This window comes from Acinonyx jubatus, chromosome D1 (assembly GCF_027475565.1).
Source record: "Acinonyx jubatus isolate Ajub_Pintada_27869175 chromosome D1, VMU_Ajub_asm_v1.0, whole genome shotgun sequence".
NCBI classification, from domain to species: domain Eukaryota; kingdom Metazoa; phylum Chordata; class Mammalia; order Carnivora; family Felidae; genus Acinonyx; species Acinonyx jubatus.
This window is the reverse complement of record NC_069390.1, coordinates 48,508,695-48,526,654: the sequence shown is the minus strand read 5'-3', so window position 1 is coordinate 48,526,654 and position 17,960 is coordinate 48,508,695. Positions and strand designations below refer to the sequence as shown.

The 17,960-nt window shown below is 35.8% G+C and overlaps 1 protein-coding gene across 1 annotated transcript in view; it reads left to right on the top strand.

The window, feature by feature from the left end:
* IPO7 (importin 7) overlaps positions 1-13,069 on the top strand; it is a 46,540-nt gene extending 33,471 nt beyond the window's left edge. Inside the window, exons 16-25 of the mRNA XM_015077360.3 lie at positions 1,233-1,361; positions 3,260-3,326; positions 3,406-3,531; positions 3,960-4,057; positions 5,984-6,079; positions 6,743-6,963; positions 7,053-7,258; positions 8,427-8,633; positions 9,939-10,055; positions 10,920-13,069. Of these exons, the coding sequence (XP_014932846.1) occupies positions 1,233-1,361; positions 3,260-3,326; positions 3,406-3,531; positions 3,960-4,057; positions 5,984-6,079; positions 6,743-6,963; positions 7,053-7,258; positions 8,427-8,633; positions 9,939-10,055; positions 10,920-11,017 (1,365 nt within the window). The 3' untranslated portion in view covers positions 11,018-13,069. The remainder of the gene's footprint in view (positions 1-1,232; positions 1,362-3,259; positions 3,327-3,405; positions 3,532-3,959; positions 4,058-5,983; positions 6,080-6,742; positions 6,964-7,052; positions 7,259-8,426; positions 8,634-9,938; positions 10,056-10,919) is intronic.
* Positions 13,070-17,960: the final 4,891 nt, after the last annotated feature.

Sequence of the window (17,960 nt, the reverse complement as noted above, 5' to 3'; positions counted from 1 at the left end):
GTTCTTAACCAACTGATCCACCCAGGCGCCCCAGGAATATTCCTAACTGAGAGAAAGTGTGAACTATGAAAAGGTGAAGTAACTTGCCAAAGCTAGAACGGTGGATCTGGGATTCACCCTTCAAGTGTACACCTCCACAACACACTGGGGTGGGGTGTTTTTCTTTTTTTTTTTTTTCCAAGTCTATTTATTTTGAGAGAGAGAGAGCATGAGTTAGAGAGAGGGAGAGAGAGAATCTCCAGCAGGCTCTGCACTGGCAGTGCAGTACTTGAATACCATGGAGCTTGAACCCACAGAGCTGTGAGATCATGACCTGAGCCAAAACCAAGAGTTGGACACTCAACTAATTGAACCACCCAGGCACACCCCTCCCCCCTTTTAAAAATATTTTGGAGATTGAGAGTGTGAGTGGGGGAGAGGGGCAGAGGGAGAGAGACAATGCCAAGCAGGCTACACGTTGAGGGTGGACTCAATCCCATGACCCTGGACTCATGACCTCAGCCAAAAAGAAATCAAGAGTCAGACACTCGGGGTGCCTGGGTGGCTCAGTTGATTAGGTGTCCAACTCTTGATTTCAGCTCAGGTCATAATCTCATGGTTCGTGGGTTCAAGCCCCAGGTCAGGCTCTGTGCTGACAACATGGAGCCTGCTTGGGATTCTCCCTCCCTCTCTCTCTGCCCCTCCCATGTACATGTGCATGGTGCGCGCGTGCTCTCTCTCTCTCTCTCTTTCAAAAGTAAATAAACATTAATAAAAAGAAAAGTCAGACATTCAACAGACTGTGTCCCCTAGGCACCCTGTGCATTATTAGCTATGACTCCACCCTTTACTTCTCAGAAGTTTCTTTGAAAATGATTGAATTTTATAACAAAAAACCTTGATTAATATACCTGTATCTGGGCATTGTTGAATGTTAGCCAGTAAAATTAATAAAAATACTCATAATATTAAGCACTTTCTATGCCTTGCCTCTTTTAATCCTCACAGTTCTCTATCATAAATTTCTCAAATGCGATGTTAGGACTAACGGGTCAAGTAACTTTAAGATCACCTACTCAATGGCAGAGCCATTTGTTTGATTGTAGAGCCAGGCTCTTAATTATTATTAACCAGTTTGGTGATATTGATTGGTTTTTCTGTCCCAGTGAGAACATTTTAAAAATGAAGTTTTAGACCAAAATGTGTTTATACTGCTTTAATGGTAAGCCTAAGTTATATTCTTTTGAACGTAGGCAATGACATTTAATCAGGTAATCCAGACTGGGCCAGATGAAGAAGGAAGTGATGACAAAGCAGTTACTGCTATGGGAATCCTGAATACCATTGACACACTTCTTAGTGTAGTTGAAGATCATAAAGAGGTAAGAAAATGATCCAGTGTTACAAGGTTTTGATTCAGGTTTTAGGGAATTTAGAGCCATTCTTCAACTGTACTACTGCTTTTGTTTCTTAATTATGATATACTACACATAACATAAAATTTACCATCTTAGCCATTTTTAAGTAAATAGTTCAGTGGTTTTAAGCACACATTGTTGTGCTACCATTACCATCATCTTTCAAGTTTTCTTCTTATACAGTTGTCTTTTGGAAAGAGAATTGTAATCATGAATTTTTTTCTAATGAAATAATTTGGGGCACCTGAGTGGCTCAGTCAGTTAAGCGTCCCAACTCCTGACTCTTGACTCTTTGTCCCTGCCCAGCTCACATGCGTACTCTCTCAAATTAAATAAACTTCATATATTTTTAAAGTTTATTTATTTATTTTTGAGAGAGCAAGTGGGGGAGGTAGAGAGAAGATCCCAAAAAGGCTCCGCACTGTCAGTGCAGAGCCCAGTGTGGGCATCAAACCCATGAACTGTGAGATCATGACCTGAACCAAAATCAGGAGTCGAATATTTAACTGACTGAGCCACCCAGGCATGCCCCTCAAATTAAATAAACATTAAAAAAAAATAAAAATGAAATAATTTAAAACATAAAGGATAAAGAACAGAGAAAAACAAAACCAATAATACCCTTTAACCACCACCTATTAGATTTTAAAATTTCGTAGGATATCCTTTAAACTTTATTTCTTTTTTTTTTTTTCAACGTTTATTTATTTTTGGGACAGAGAGAGACAGAGCATGAACGGGGAAGGGACAGAGCGAGAGGGAGACACAGAATCAGAAACAGGCTCCAGGCTCTGAGCCATCAGCCCAGAGCCTGACGTGGGGCTCGAACTCACGGACCGCGAGATCGTGACCTGGCTGAAGTCGGACGCTTAACCGACTGAGCCACCCAGGCGCCCCTAAACTTTATTTCTAATAAGAAAAGCAATTTCAGATAGATGTAATCGAGGCCCTTGGGGTACCACTTCGCAATCTTATTTCCCTACTTCTTTCCCTTGGAAATAACCAGTGTCCTGAATTTGGTGTTTAGAATTCCAGTGCAGATATTTATATGCATAAATCATGTTTTCAGGTTATCTGTGAATTGCCTTTTGCAATATGAAATTTTTTGTAAGCTATTTATATTCTATATTATAATTGGAAATAGGTAGAAGCCATGAGGAATTCTGTAGCTGCCTTATGGTTAACAAATCAGTTTTCACTATATATTTGAAGAGTTGAAAATGTTGTAAGTATATGTATTTGAAATGGATGTCCTGGTTCTATACCCAATTAGTAAATTTTATTGTCTCGTCTCCCCACTTTTTAAACATTCTGATGTCTTCCAGGGATTTGGGATCTGATTGAGGACCATAATGACAATTAAAGAGCAATTTGTATTTTCAGTCTTTCTTAAATGGCTTGGGGCATGGTTCACTATATCTACTGTAATTACATAAATGGAGGTGACTTAAGCATTGGAGTGGTAGAAATAATGCCTTCTTTCAAATAATTTTGCTGTAAGCCACTGACAGTGATGTCTGGACTGTGATAATCTATATATAAACACAAAAAGGTCTGTAATCTATTTGCAAAATGATGTGGCTCCTTTATTTTCATAATTATTTACATTTTCCTAGGATATTATGTTTTCTTTTTTAGGTAAACTACACATTATTGCTCTTGTTTGTTTCGTCATAATGGTATTTCATTAAATTTAAATTCCTTATTGACCCACAATTTTATGAGTCACTTCAAAGCAAAGATTTAAAATGATTTCTTAAAATACTATATATTTCAATAAGCAGTGAATTACATTTATGTTATTTAATAATTTATTCAGTGGTGTGGGACAGTTACATACAATTTGTTTTCTCCTCTTTCAGATAACCCAGCAGCTTGAGGGCATCTGCTTACAGGTCATTGGAACTGTTTTACAACAGCATGTCTTAGGTATATACCTCAGTGTTTAAAATTTGCTGCTTTTTTACATCAGCAAGCGTTGTCCTAATGACTCCATACTCTCTTTTAGAATTCTATGAGGAGATCTTCTCTTTAGCACATAGTTTGACTTGTCAACAAGTATCTCCACAAATGTGGCAGTTACTACCTTTGGTATTTGAGGTTTTTCAGCAAGATGGGTTTGATTACTTTACAGGTAAGTCAAGTCAGTAACTCAGTAGAAATACTGAGGATTTCCCCCAATTTGATTCATTTTTAGTATATAACTTAAACATATGCTTTTGAGTATTATAAGTGCTCCATTGTTTAGATGTTATCACTAGCAGTTAATGCTCAAGGACAATAACATTGATACCCATTTTATATTTGATTTAGTTATCCTTTTAGGTTTGTTTTCTTTAACACATATTCTCACCTTCCTGCCCCCTATTAGTCTTTTTTGTATAATAATCATCTTTGTATAATACAGACCAACTATAAGGGACCAGACAGTCTCATATTTGCTTTCTTTTTCTAAGGAGATTTTTTCAGAAACAAAGCGTTTATATTAGTAAAGATATTTAAATTTTATTAATTTTTTGGTTTAATTCATTTTTAATGTTTTTATGCTTTTTATTAATACAGATATGATGCCTCTGCTTCATAATTACGTAACAGTTGATACAGACACACTTCTTTCGGATACCAAGTATCTTGAAATGATATATAGTATGTGTAAAAAGGTAGGTCATTTTTAGTAAATGTAAGGATATATTTCATCAGGCTGGTACTACAAAAAGTATGCAATTGTGAAGAATGAAGATACATGATACATTATGGCAAATATATGGGTCTGACAGAATAAGGGCTTTAAAAGCTACAAACTAAAAAAGACTGGGTTCTAGATGCCACAGTAATGCCTTTGACAAGTTTTGTCTTCTGTCTGCCCTGACATTTAATTGGAGTTACAAATTTTTTTGAATTTTAGAGTGCCTGGAACTTACTTACCTTAGCCTGGTTCTTTGCTAGGCTTTGATTCAAAAGAAGGAAAGAATCAACTGATTTGAGAGATACTTGAAAGGATCAGGAATAGTTAGAAGTGTTTATTATACAGAAAATTCTTGGAGGTTACAGGTTTATGGAGACTATACGGAAGTTATTTAGTAAATAGCAAGATTGTAAAAGCCAAGGATTTTTTTTTTTTAATGTTTGTTTATTTTTGAGTGAGAGAGAGAGAGACAGTGTGGGCAGGGGAAGGGCAGAGAGAGAGGGAGACACAGAATCCAAAGCAAAAGTCAAGGATTTATTTAAAATGAAAGTCAAATAGTACTGTGCCATTCCTTGGAAAATCACAAGTAAGTGTATGGTGAATGTAACTTTTTTTTTATGTTTATTGATTTTTGAGAGCGAGAGAGCATGAGTTGGGGAGGAACAGAGAGAGAGAATCCCGAGCATAGAACCCGATTCAGGGCTTGAACCCACAAACGGTGAGATCACGGCCTGAGCCAAAATCAGAAGTTGGACATTTAATGGACTGAGCCACCCAGGCACCCCAGTTAGTTAGTTTTATATAATGTTTTTCTTAAACAGAAGGTAGGGAATAAAATCGTTGAATTGGGGTCCTTCATTATCAGTCAATATAATTGAGTAGCATTTGCAGTTCTATCAGTGTTGAGAGGCAGCAGGGTGTTTAATACCACGCATTTAAAAAAAATGATTTTAGGGGCGCCTGGGTGGCGCAGTCGGTTAAGTGTCCGACTTCAGCCAGGTCACGATCTCGCGATCCGAGTTCAAGCCCCGTGTCAGGCTCTGGGCTGATGGCTCGGAGCCTGGAGCCTGTTTCCGATTCTGTGTCTCCCTCTCTCTCTGCCCATCCCCCGTTCATGCTCTGTCTCTCTCTGTCCCAAAAATAAAATTAAAAAAAAAAAACGTTGAAAAAAAATAAAAAAAGATTTTGTTCTATGGCATTTTTTAGATGGGCTTGTCTCGTTGATCCTTTTCTTTTTGAACATTTCATCACAAAATCATTATCTGGTATATTATTATTTATTGCCAGTTACACAGTTTATGTTACTACTCTGGGAATATTGATATCCATACCATTTATTTGCCTTTTCCAGAAGTTATCCTTAACACTTCGAGTCCTCTAACGCTAACTAGCACAAGTCCAAAAATTTTGTCTGGGAACAGCATTTGCCATCAACAGGCTGCCTTTTCTTCTCTCTCACTTCAATGACACTATTTTTTATTTTGTGAGATTTATGTAGAGAAAAGGCTTTCCTAGCAATGTTAGCTTCTTAAAATTTATTCTTTCTTTCTTTATTTTCACTTTACATAAGAGCCAGATATCCTTAAGAAAGGTATGGTGCTTTAGCTACCAGGGTTGTATGAGAAGATAGTAGTTTTCAACATGCAGTAATCCAGAATGACACTATAGGGGAAGTGATTTGATTAGACCAGGAGGTAAGAGTGCTGAAATAAGACCAACCAGTAATTCCCAAATCCTCACTGTTGTTTTAGATTATAGTCTGTGTAATAAATATTGCAATCATATATATGAATTAGAATATCTTAAGAAAAACTCCAGACACTAGACAGGGGACAGAGAAATTCCTTGATATAAAGGTTTCATGAGGCCTCATTGCAGTTTTATATTCTGTATTGATCAGGTTCTTACAGGAGTTGCAGGAGAAGATGCAGAGTGTCATGCAGCAAAATTGTTAGAGGTCATCATTCTACAGTGCAAAGGGCGTGGCATTGACCAGGTCAGTGAGGCAATGATTAATATTTCCTATCTGAGGCTTCAGAGAGATAATCTTTCCCTCCAGTTTTTTTCTTTTGGGGTATTTTTTGTATATTTTGTATGTTATTATTTATTATGACACTGTAGATAACATTTTTTTAATTGTTGGCTTAAAGTTAATATATAATGATCATATGTTTAGTATGTCTGAAAATATGACAAGTTTTATGGCTACTTGTTATCATGCAGAGTGAGATTTTTTTTTTAATAGTATGCTGTGGAGTATTGTTTGCCACATTATTACTTCGCAGTAAGAAAGATTTAGTTGTTAAATTTCCATGGTCAGTTTCAGTAGGAGTTTTTTTTCCAGCTCTATTGATACAATTCAAACATAATGTTATATAAGTTTAAGGTGTGTAATATGATGAATTGATACACATATATTGTGGAGTGATTACTACAATAAGGTTATTAGTAAGAATATTGTGAATCCACCTGGCTATTGTGGTGAGGCTCAGTGAAGATTTGTCTTCTCTAAAGGTAGATTTCTCAGTGAATCCCTCAACAATATAAACTATTGGGTCATCCAATGGGGATTAAAAAGAAGTTGGTTGAGGCAACAAGTTAATATGGGTAGGATGGTTAGATTACTATTAACAGTTTTGGAATATTTTGCTCTTTATAGTGCATTCCCTTATTTGTGGAAGCAGCTTTAGAGAGACTGACAAGAGAGGTGAAGACAAGTGAACTTCGGACAATGTGCCTGCAAGTTGCCATTGCAGCTTTGTATTATAATCCACATCTCCTTCTGAACACTTTAGAAAATCTTCGTTTCCCTAATAATGTTGAACCAGTTACAAATCATTTTATTACACAGTGGCTTAATGATGTTGATTGTTTCTTGGGGTAAGTGACATACATTGGATCTTTGTTTATTTAACTTGGTGAGAAACTCTGCTTATTAAAAAAAAGAAAATATTTTGTTTATTTTTTAGGCTTCATGACAGAAAGATGTGTGTTCTGGGCCTGTGTGCTCTTATTGATATGGAACAAATACCACAAGTTTTAAATCAGGTTTCTGGACAGATTTTGCCAGCTTTTATCCTTTTATTTAATGGATTAAAAAGAGCATATGCTTGCCATGCAGAACACGAAAATGACAGTGATGATGATGATGAAGCTGAAGATGATGATGAAACCGGTAAGGAATTTGTGGTGGAGGAAGCCAGACTTACCGACTTCGAAATATCATTGGACTTGTTTTTTAGCCTGTCTCCTAAAGAAATATGGATCATAGCCAAATGCTTTCATGTTCATTCATTCATAGAAAGACTGCCTTATCTTCCAAATAGAGTAAGGTGTATGAAGGCAGGAACTGTGGATAGATCTCCAACATGTAAAGCAGTTCTAGGCATTTATGGTTTTTAGTGTGGGCAAACATTTATCGTCTGTTAGCGCTAACACCTAAGTATACCTACGCTATAAAATTAAGTCAATTAGATGTTGGCTAATACATTTCATCTGTAGAACACTAGACTATACGAGTATAAATTGATAGAAGGTTGGGTAATGGTTTAAAAAAAAAAAAAAAACTCCCAAAAGCTACTCTATGGATATAACATAAACTGTAATTTTTTTATTGGTATTTGTTTTGGTATATACCATAAGTTCCAGAGAACAATAAGTGCTGAATCTCATATTATGTAATCCTTTTTTCAGACCTCTAGTATTAAGAATTGTGGTTGGGTTTCTTGGGATTTCTATGAGAAATTTTTTATTCTAGGGGCGCCTGGGTGGCTCATTCGGTTAAGCATCCGAGTTCAGCTCAGGTCATGATCTCACAGTCCGTGAGTTTGAGCCCCACCTCGGGCTCTGTGCTGACAGCTCAGAGCCTAGAGCCTGCTTTGGATTCTGTGTCTCCCTCTCTCTCTGGCCCTCCCCCATTCATGCTCTGTCTCTCTCTGTTTCAAAAATAAATAAACATTAAAAATAAATACATAACATTTTTAAAAAAATTTTTTATTGTATTGCTGATTTTATATATATACATATATATATAATTTGTTTCATTATTTTGAGAGAGCGTGCATGTGAGCAGGGAAAGGGCAGAGAGAGAGAATCTCAAGCAGGTTCTGCACTGTCAGCACAGAGCCTGACACAGGGCTTGGTCTCACAAACCATGAGATCATGAGCCAAAATCAAGAGTTGGACACCTAACCAAGTGCCCCTGTTGCTGAGTATTTAAACGCTACTTCCTGAAACTTGAATTTATTCAATTGTGATTTGTAATTTATTGACTGTGGTCACTGTCACTTTGTTGAGTAACAGAATACTGTTAACAAACGCACCTATTTATGACTCTGTGGTAGAGGAACTGGGGAGTGATGAAGATGATATTGATGAAGATGGGCAAGAATATTTGGAGATTTTGGCTAAGCAAGCAGGGGAGGATGGAGATGATGAAGACTGGGAAGAGGATGATGCTGAGGAGACTGCTCTGGAAGGCTATTCCACAATCATTGATGATGAAGATAACCCTGTTGATGAGTATCAGATATTTAAAGCTATATTTCAAAGTAAGTCAACTTTTATATGTAACTCAGCTAGGTCTATATGATCCATTTTCCTGAATCCATCTGTTCTTGTTTGTGTCTGTCACTTAAAGAAGGGATTTAGGTATATCAAACCCAAACTAGAATATGATTTAGGGATTGGTAGCTAAAGTATACAAAGTTACTTTATGTTACCATAAAGTTTCAGAGTATTGCCTCATTTTATTATTTTACTTTTATTTAGATTGTCACGCTGAAACATGCACATTATAAGAAAATGGTGTAGTTCAAAGTTTATACAATGACAGTTCCTCTTTCCCACTTCTGATTCCTAGCCTTTCAGCATTTTCCAGAGGTATCCACTCTTACATCTGTTTGTTGTGTGTTTGTGTATTTGTGTGTCTTTCTTTTTCCTGGCCAAAACCATAATGAACTTTGGAGAATTTGACCATTTTTAACATTAGTGGTCTTAGAATCCCTTTTCTTTTTTCCTGTAGCCCATTGTATGTGGCTTTACCATCTTTTACTTGGACTTCAACAAAATATAACATCAGTGTTCCATCCAGCTTAAGAAATTCAAATTGGCACTATATTTGAAACACCCTTTTCTCCACAGTTAATGACTATGTTGACTGTCAGTTCTATATATTATGAGAACTTTGATGTAGAATAAATTTTCTGATAACCAAGGCATTACTCTTCCAATCCCATGACAAAGCATTTTTGATACAAGGTTACAGAAACACAATAGCTTTTCAAGTTGATCATTTTCAAGTTGCTTTTAACTCTGAATCTTTTATTTTATTATTATTATTTTTTAATGTTCATTTATTTTTGAGAGAGAGCATGAGTAGGGGAAGAGCAGAGAGAGAAGCAGACACAGAATCTGAAGCAGGCTCCAAGCTCTGAGCTGATAGCACAGAGCCCAATGTGGTGCTCAAACCCACGAACTGTGAGATCATGACCTGAGCCGAAGTCAGACACTCAGCCGACTGAGCCCCCAGGCACCCCTAACTCTGAATCTTTTAAATGGTTGAGGTACTTGTAAAGTTTCCCTACTCTATTACTTAATTATATAAGACCTGGTTTCAGTTCTGATTCTTTATTTGCTTACAGATATAAATTATGAGAATGATTAGATTTTTTTGAGGCATAAGCCAAACCAGAATTTTTCCTCCCTATCACAAATAAAGTAACTTCACTTATTATTGGGAAAATATAAAGTAGATCAGAATGTCGGTATTGGAGGTGAAGTAGAAGGAACAGAATAGAAAGGAACTACCAGGCCTCTCATAATTTCCCTTTTTCCCCTTGTTTTCTTTTTGATAGCTATACAAAATCGTAATCCTGTGTGGTATCAGGCTTTGACTCATGGTCTTAATGAAGAGCAAAGAAAACAGTTACAGGATATAGCAACTCTGGCTGATCAAAGAAGAGCAGCCCATGGTATGTCAATTGACCACAACCCCTCTTTAATGCAATTAATGACTTGATAGAGCTCTAAAATCTTTACATTAAATGATATAAAATTATATAAAAGCTACAATTGTTGCAGGTGATAGGAATTCTGAAGGAAGGAAATGTGAAGGAATGAAGAAATGAATTCTGTTTTTACCCACTGATTTTAAGTGTAATTGGAGACTACTTTCAGTATACAATAGCTTTGATAAAGTTGCTCAAGCTTACGGTGATGGCTTGATAGTAGAAAGTTCTATTAAAAGTGTAAACAAGTTTTTAGGTTATGAAAACTATGCATTTTCTTAGAAATATATTAAAGGAAATCCCAGACATCATCACATCTTAGCATCTTTAAACATTTCAGTATGCATTTTAGAAAAGGACATTTTAGATAATATATAGCCTAACAATTTTCTGTAGGTTTTAATACCATTAGCCAAACTAGTTTAATATAAAAAGAAGTATCCTCCTTATAGAGAAAGCATAGCTTCTTATTAAGGTATTTTATATTTGGATTTGCCAACACTAGATTCATTGGCTGTTACTCCCTTTGAAGACTAAATCCTGATTTAGTATTTGACTCAAAAAGGTTTATTAAAAAAATTTTTTTAACATCAGAAAGTGAAAGTTGGCTAATGTCTATAGCATACAACAGTAGAGTTTATCTTCTCCATATAATGTACCCCTCTTTTATTTCTATGTAAGAGAAGGGGGAAGAGGACAACTTTGGAACTTCCTAGCTAATACTAGTGGGTTAATAAGCTTTTGTTAATGTCTGTCAGTTTCTTCTCTTCTTCAAAGTAGTAAGAAGATCAGATACTCTATTAAACTTCCACGTACTTGTTTTTTTAGAATCCAAAATGATTGAGAAGCATGGAGGATACAAATTCAGTGCTCCAGTTGTGCCAAGTTCTTTCAATTTTGGAGGCCCGGCACCAGGGATGAATTGAATTATCACTTTGTTTCCTGCTGTGTGATTGTAGTGAAGAGCTTGTGTTCCTCCTAGTAGCGGTTCCAGAACTGGTTCATGTTATCTACTCTAAACTAATTGATCAATAGATGGACAAAAAAACCCAGGAGGTGGGACCTGATCATGCAACTTGGCACTGAAAAAGAAACCAGAGGGATTTCAGCAGGGGGGAGGGGGAGGGAGGTAATTTGGGGGCTGTATTTTCTTTATTTTTTGAAGAAAGTAAGATTCTGACTGAAAGTTCAAGTGACACTGTGGAAATCTGAAACGAGGGGATGTCATGAAGGCAGCTTTTCTTTTTCTGAGGAAAAAATAGGCATGGGCTACAGGACTATTTAAAATGTCTCATTTACAGTATAAGCTCAAAGGTAGATGTAATTTTTATACCTATGAGTATTTGTCCGATTTCTGTCTCTTCCTCACCATTGGGTATCTATTCTTTATATGTAAATAAGATAAGGTAATCGATAGCCTTATTCAATCTTCATCATTTTCATTCATCAAAGATTGTTCCTATGTAGATTATTGAACATTTATTGTAGCACTACATAACTGATTAAAACAAATCTGTAAATGAATTAGCACTTTCATATTGAAACAAGCCTGCTAGCCTATGTATAAAATAGCAAAATGTTTGCTGTTTATAAAAAGAAGGGATGTAATGGGGTGGGGGGCAGGGGTAATTTCAAGTTATTAATTTAAAAATGAACTAGCAATTTTGTACCTGGTGACTTTGTGGTGCACTCACCTCTGATAGTGACTTGAATTCGGTATGTTAAAAGGGGTTAGTGATATTTCATTGCTGCTAAAAAATGGCAACTCCCTCTGTGTCCTGTTTTTTCTTAAAGCTCTCAGTGTACAAGTGGATACTTGGATACAAGACCTTACTGTATCAAATAAGAAAGGTGATATTTGAAGCATGTAAATTGGATATAAAGTTCTACTCTTAAAGAGTTGATAAGAGAGTATGGTTAAACATCTATATATGCAATCTATTAAAAGAACTTAATTCGGCTATTATGTCTTGATTTGATTGCAGTTTTTTCCTAATTATAAAACTTTTTCCTTATTGGCCTGTTTTTATCCTGTACCTGGAAACAGTGCAAAATGCACACTTCTAAAATTTAACATTTAATACCTGCCCATATCCCCCTCTCCTTATCTCTCCTGCCCCTCTTGTTGATTGTGGTATCTGATCTTAGATAGATAGGCTGAAGGCACACGGTTCCCTCCAAAAACCACTATTGATACCACTGCAAAAACAAGCCAGCAACAAAGACAATGGAGAGGTTGGCTTGCTTCCCTCTCTCCTAACTGCATGTTCAAAAATAAGCCTTTATTGATCTTGAACATCTGTCAGATGAGTCATACATTGGGTTATTTTTTTATATACATGTATACACACAATATTTCAAATTGAAAGCAACATCTCAATGGATTCAAAACTATTAAATGCTGTTGTCTATAACAGACTAGGAAATTTATAATTGTAAAAATGAAACAAATGCACATATTGATATTTAAAATGCGGAATGAAGAAAACCCATTGGTGTTGTGCTTTTCTTGTATGCCAATAATTAAGCCACTACTGTTGGCACTGTGTGGTTTTCTATTTTAACACTGAAGGAGTGAAAGTATTTCCTATATTTATGAATTTACTATGAAAATCTTGGCAAAAAAAGAAAAAAAATTGTCTGTCTAAAATGTGTGGGTGAAAACTGTTAATCAAGTGTGTTTCTACTTTTTTCCCCCAAGTTGGACACCATCTGTATACCCTAGGTTGCTTAAGGGGATTTCACTATTATATAAAAATCAATAAAATTAAAATGGAGTAGTTGTATATATGCAACATTGTGTACAGAGGGGATATATTGAATAGTATTAAACATTTTCGTCTTCCTTTACCTTTTATCCCTTAATATCTAGTCTACTTTTTTAAATTTCAGACTTCAATGCTCTTTGAATTGATAATTCCAATTTTCACATTGTTATTGGAAAACCATATCTAATAAAGGTTTTAGTTATTCCCATGCACAGTATGAAAATTCTCATTTGCTGAGCTTTTATTCCAAGAAAACGTATTGTTACGTCTTTGAGAATTTTTATTGTCTCCTCTGTCATACAATCTAATCTCCATTTACAGATTTTAATTGAAAGTAAAGACCTTAAAATTAAATTACGTGAATATTAACTAGTACTCCAGTGTTAGTTTCTAATGTATCAAATATATATATCTCAGTTATTCACAGTATTTCCTTAAATTTAACATCAAATTATAGTTGTTGTGTTTTTTTTTACAGATTATGCACCTTGGTATTTGTCAGTGCTTCTGGACAAGGTTGTAGAACTTTGGATAACTTCAAGAGTATTTACAGACTTGTAATTGGTTGCATGTAGATAGTATTTATTCAATATACAGCCTTTTCCACAGTTTTGCTAACCTATAACTTAAACTTCTTAATTTCTAGAAGTTAATTATGATTTGGTTTAGGTTTCAATTTTTGTTTTGTTTAACGGCTTTCAGCGAAAGCATAGAAACTTCACTTTTTGGTAAACTTAAACCATCTATTTTTTAAAAATATATTCATTGATCATTGTTAAAAAAAGTTAATCTGTTTCTCTCCAGGTATAAATGGTGATTACTAAGCTACACACCTTGTCAAGATAGTGATTGCTGTGCTCACCTCTGGAAAAGACCAGAGTGTAGAGCAGGGGTGGCCAAACCACAACCCTATGACTATATGCCTTTATTCAGCCCAGATGTAGGCCCTGAAGCAAGCATGAAGAAAAGGTCATTAAGAACTGTATTAATAGGACTAAACCACATCTTTGGGAAGATCTAACACAATGCCTTAAGCATAGTAGGCATTCCATAAATGTTTGTAAAATGAATGACCTAAAATTACATTAAAACCTATCCATTATAAAAATGTCAGTTTTGTTCTATATACTTTTAAGTTCTGGTGAAGATTATCTGTGAATCTTTATTAGCATGCCTAAATTCTAGATTTTTACCCTTGATGAGGTTGGCCACTCTTGGAATTGCACTTTGGTGCTTGTGGTTCTTACAAAGGGAAACTAGATACCCAGCTAGAAATCCGGGATTTTATCAGTATGTAAGGGGAAAGTATCTTTTAAGTAACTTCTTTGTGGAGTAATCCTCCCTTTCTCGGTTTTTTTAAAGCATAGGTGATCATATATACGTCTAGATTTTGCTTTCGTGTATAGATTGAAATTTGTCAGTTACACTCAATATTTGAATCCTATATTTAAATGCTTCCTATCTGAGTCTTAAAAGATTTTTTTTTTCTTTTTGAGAGGGAGTGCATGTGCGCACGCAAGCAGGGCAGAGGGAGAGGGAGAGAGAATCTTAAGTAGTCTCCGCCACAGTGCAGAGTCCAACATGGGGCTCAGTCCCTTAATTGTAAGATCATGACCTGAGTCAAAATCAAGAATCAGACAATCAACTGAGCCACTATCCAGGTGCTCTTTAAGAGTTTTTAGGGGCACCTGGGTGGCTCAATCGGTTAAGTATCCAACTTCTGCTCAGGTCATAATCTCCTGTTTCATGGTTGTTCAAGCCCTGCATTGGGCTGTGAGTTTGAGTTGACAGTTCAGAGCCTGGAGCCTGCTTCAGATTCTGTGCCTCTCTCTCTGTCCTTCCCCTACTTATGCTTGCTCTCTCAAAAATAAACATTAAAAAATAAAAGATTAAAAAAATCGTTTAATGAACTAAAGCTAGAAATACAAGGGAACTCCTCAACCTGAAAAAAGGGCATTACCAAAACTCCTTTTTTTCTTAATTTTATTTTATTTATTTATTTATTTATTTATTTATTTATTTATTTATTTATTTTTGAGAGAGAGAGAGGATGCAAGCAGGGGAGGAGCAGAGAGCGGGAGACACAGAATCCAAAGCAGGCTTCAGTCTCTGAGCTGTCAGCACAGAGCCCAATGTGGGGCTTAAATTCATGAACCATGAGATCATGACTGAGCCGAAGTCAGATGCTTAAGCTACTGAGCCACCTAGGTGCCCCTCAAAAACCTTTTTTAAAAAGCTAATTAAAGGACCTAATGATGAAAGGATAAAAACTACAATCAAGAACCAGACAAGCAAGTAACCTGTTGCCAATTCTGTTCAACATTTTACCTTGAGATTGTGTAGCCAGGGCAATTAGGCAAGAAGAAGAAATAAAAGCCTTTCAGATTGGAATGGAAGAAGTGAAACTTTGCAGATGACATGATCTTATAGAAAACTTATAGGAATCCACATATAGAAAAGAGCTAAGGGCTTAATCACAGTTGCAAGACACAAGATTAATATTCAAAAAAACCCCTTATATTCCTATACAATAGCAATGAAAATAAAATTGCATTTATAATAGCATCAAAAATTTAGCAAAGCTGAACATAAAGTCTATAAACGCTGTTGGAAAAAGACCTAAATGGAAAGACCTCTCATATTCATGAGTTGAAAGTATGATGGCAACACTCCCCAGATCTACAGATTCTGTGTAATCCCTAAAAAATCCCAGCTACTTTTTTTTTTTTTACAGGAATTGACAAAATAATTGTAAAATTGTATGGAAATGCAAGGGACTCAACCATGACAGTGGTACTGGTGTAAGAATAGACATTTTATGCTGACTGATGGAATAAAGTTGAGAATACAGAAATAAAACTAAGTTTATAGTCAACTGATTTTTGACAAGGGTGCCAAGACCATTCAATATGAAAATAATCTTTTCAAGTGATTCTGAGACAGCTGGGTATGTACCCTCACACCGTACATAAATGTGGTTAAAAGATTTACATATAAGACCTCATTCAAACTTTGAAACTCTTAGGAAAAAATGCATTAATCTTTGTGACTCTGAATTAGGCAACGGTGTCTTGGATCTAACACTAAAGCACAAGCAACAAAAGGTTAAAATAGGTGACTTGAACTTCATCAAAATTTTAAACTGCTTCAAAGTGAAAAGACAACCCAGAGGACCTTTACAACTCAACAACAAAAAAAACCCCAATTGAAAAAATGGGAATCCTGGGTTGCCTGGCTGACTCAGTTGGTAGAAGATGCGATTCTTGATCTTGGGCTCAGGAGTTCAAGCCCCATGTTAGGCACAGAGCTTATTTAAAAAAAAAAAAAAATCTTCAAAGAAATGACCTGTATCAGGAAAAGATGCTGAATGTCACTGGCCACTAGGGAAATCACAAGGAGATATTTCACACCGATTAGCATGTCTATCATCGAGAAGGTGAACAATTACAAGTTTGAAGAGGATGTAGAGAAACTGGCACACTCAAATTGCTGAGAATGCTTACCTGTTGTAGAAAAGTTTGGCAGTTCCTCAGAAGACTGAAAATAGTGGAACACAAAAATGCTCCTAGATGTACATACCCACAAGAAATGAAACACGTTTGCACAAAAACATGGACATAATTGTTCATAGCATTATAGCCAAAAGGTGAAAACCCAAATAATCATTAATTGATGGATAAACAAAATGTATAGTCACAAACAGTCGGATATTAACAATAAAAAGTAAGTACTGTTAACGTGCTACAATGTGGATGAGCCTTGAAACAGTGAAAGAAGTCAAGTCAAAATGTTCCATTTATATGAAATGTCTAGAATTGTCAAATCCAGAGACAAATTAGTGGTTGTGGGAGTGGGAAAGGGAATGAAGACTGCTAATGGATAATGAAGGTTTTCTTCTGGTGAAGATGACAATGTTTTATTTTTTCTTTAGGTTTTATTTATTTAAGTAACTCTACACCCATGTGGGGCTCAAACTCACGACCCTGAGATCAAGAACCCAACCGAGCCAGCCAGGTACCCTGATGAAAATATTTTAGGTTGCATGTCTTGTGAATATACTAAAAACTGCTCAAGTATAGTTCAAAATGGTGAGTTTCACATGAATACCCCTATTTTCATTTTTTTTTTTTCAAAATATATTATTTTTTATTTACTTTTAGAGTGATCAGGGCAGAGGTGGGGGGCGGGTGGGAGCAGGGAGAGAGAATCCCAAGCTGGCTCCATGTTGTCAGTGCGGGACTGGATTCACCAACTGTGCGATCCTGACCTGAACTGAAATCGAATCTGATGCTTAACTGACTTAGCCACCCAGGCGCCCCTCAATTTTCAGTTTTCTTAAGTCAAATTTGGGTAAAGTTCTCTAAAAAGCATGAAATGTGCCTAAAGTAAAAAGTTTTACTCATGGTTATTCAGTTGTAAATAGTCTAGAGATTGGAGTCAATCTTAGGGATTGTACTCTCATACTTTGTTTTGTTACTAGTTCGTTATTTTTTAATTTTTATTAAGTAACTGTAGGCCTAAGATAGAGCTCAAATCCAGGAGTCCAAGATCAAGAGTCACACATTCCACCAACTGAGCCAGCCAAGTGCCCCGTTCATATTTTAAATCTCATCACCCTAACAGCAGCCCTACGACCTGTAGTTTTCCATAAATGGTGTAGCTCTGCTTTATCTTCTGATGTAATATATAGTATTAAGAATTTAAGACTGAGCCAAACTTTTTTTCTCAAGAAAGTTACAGCACTTAGTGTTTTTCTGTAAAATGGTGTATCAATCATACTGCTTATTTGGAGACATGAACTTCACTTAAAAAAAATCCCACCTTGTCTCAAGAGAATGTTTTCCCAGAAAAATAAAATCATGTTAAAACCAATGGTTGCATTCTTCGACTGCTCACTATCTATTATGTATATTAATTGGTTTTCCTTTTTTCTGTAATGTTGTACTTCAGATTTAAGTAAATATAATTAGAAGCCAAAATGATAGTCAGAATGTCATGGAGATAGTTTCAGAAGGACACTTGGAATCTTAAGGAGCTTCAGAAGATTTATATTTTGTAAATTGAGGGTGTTATTTTCCCTTTAGTTTGTCACTGAAGTAAA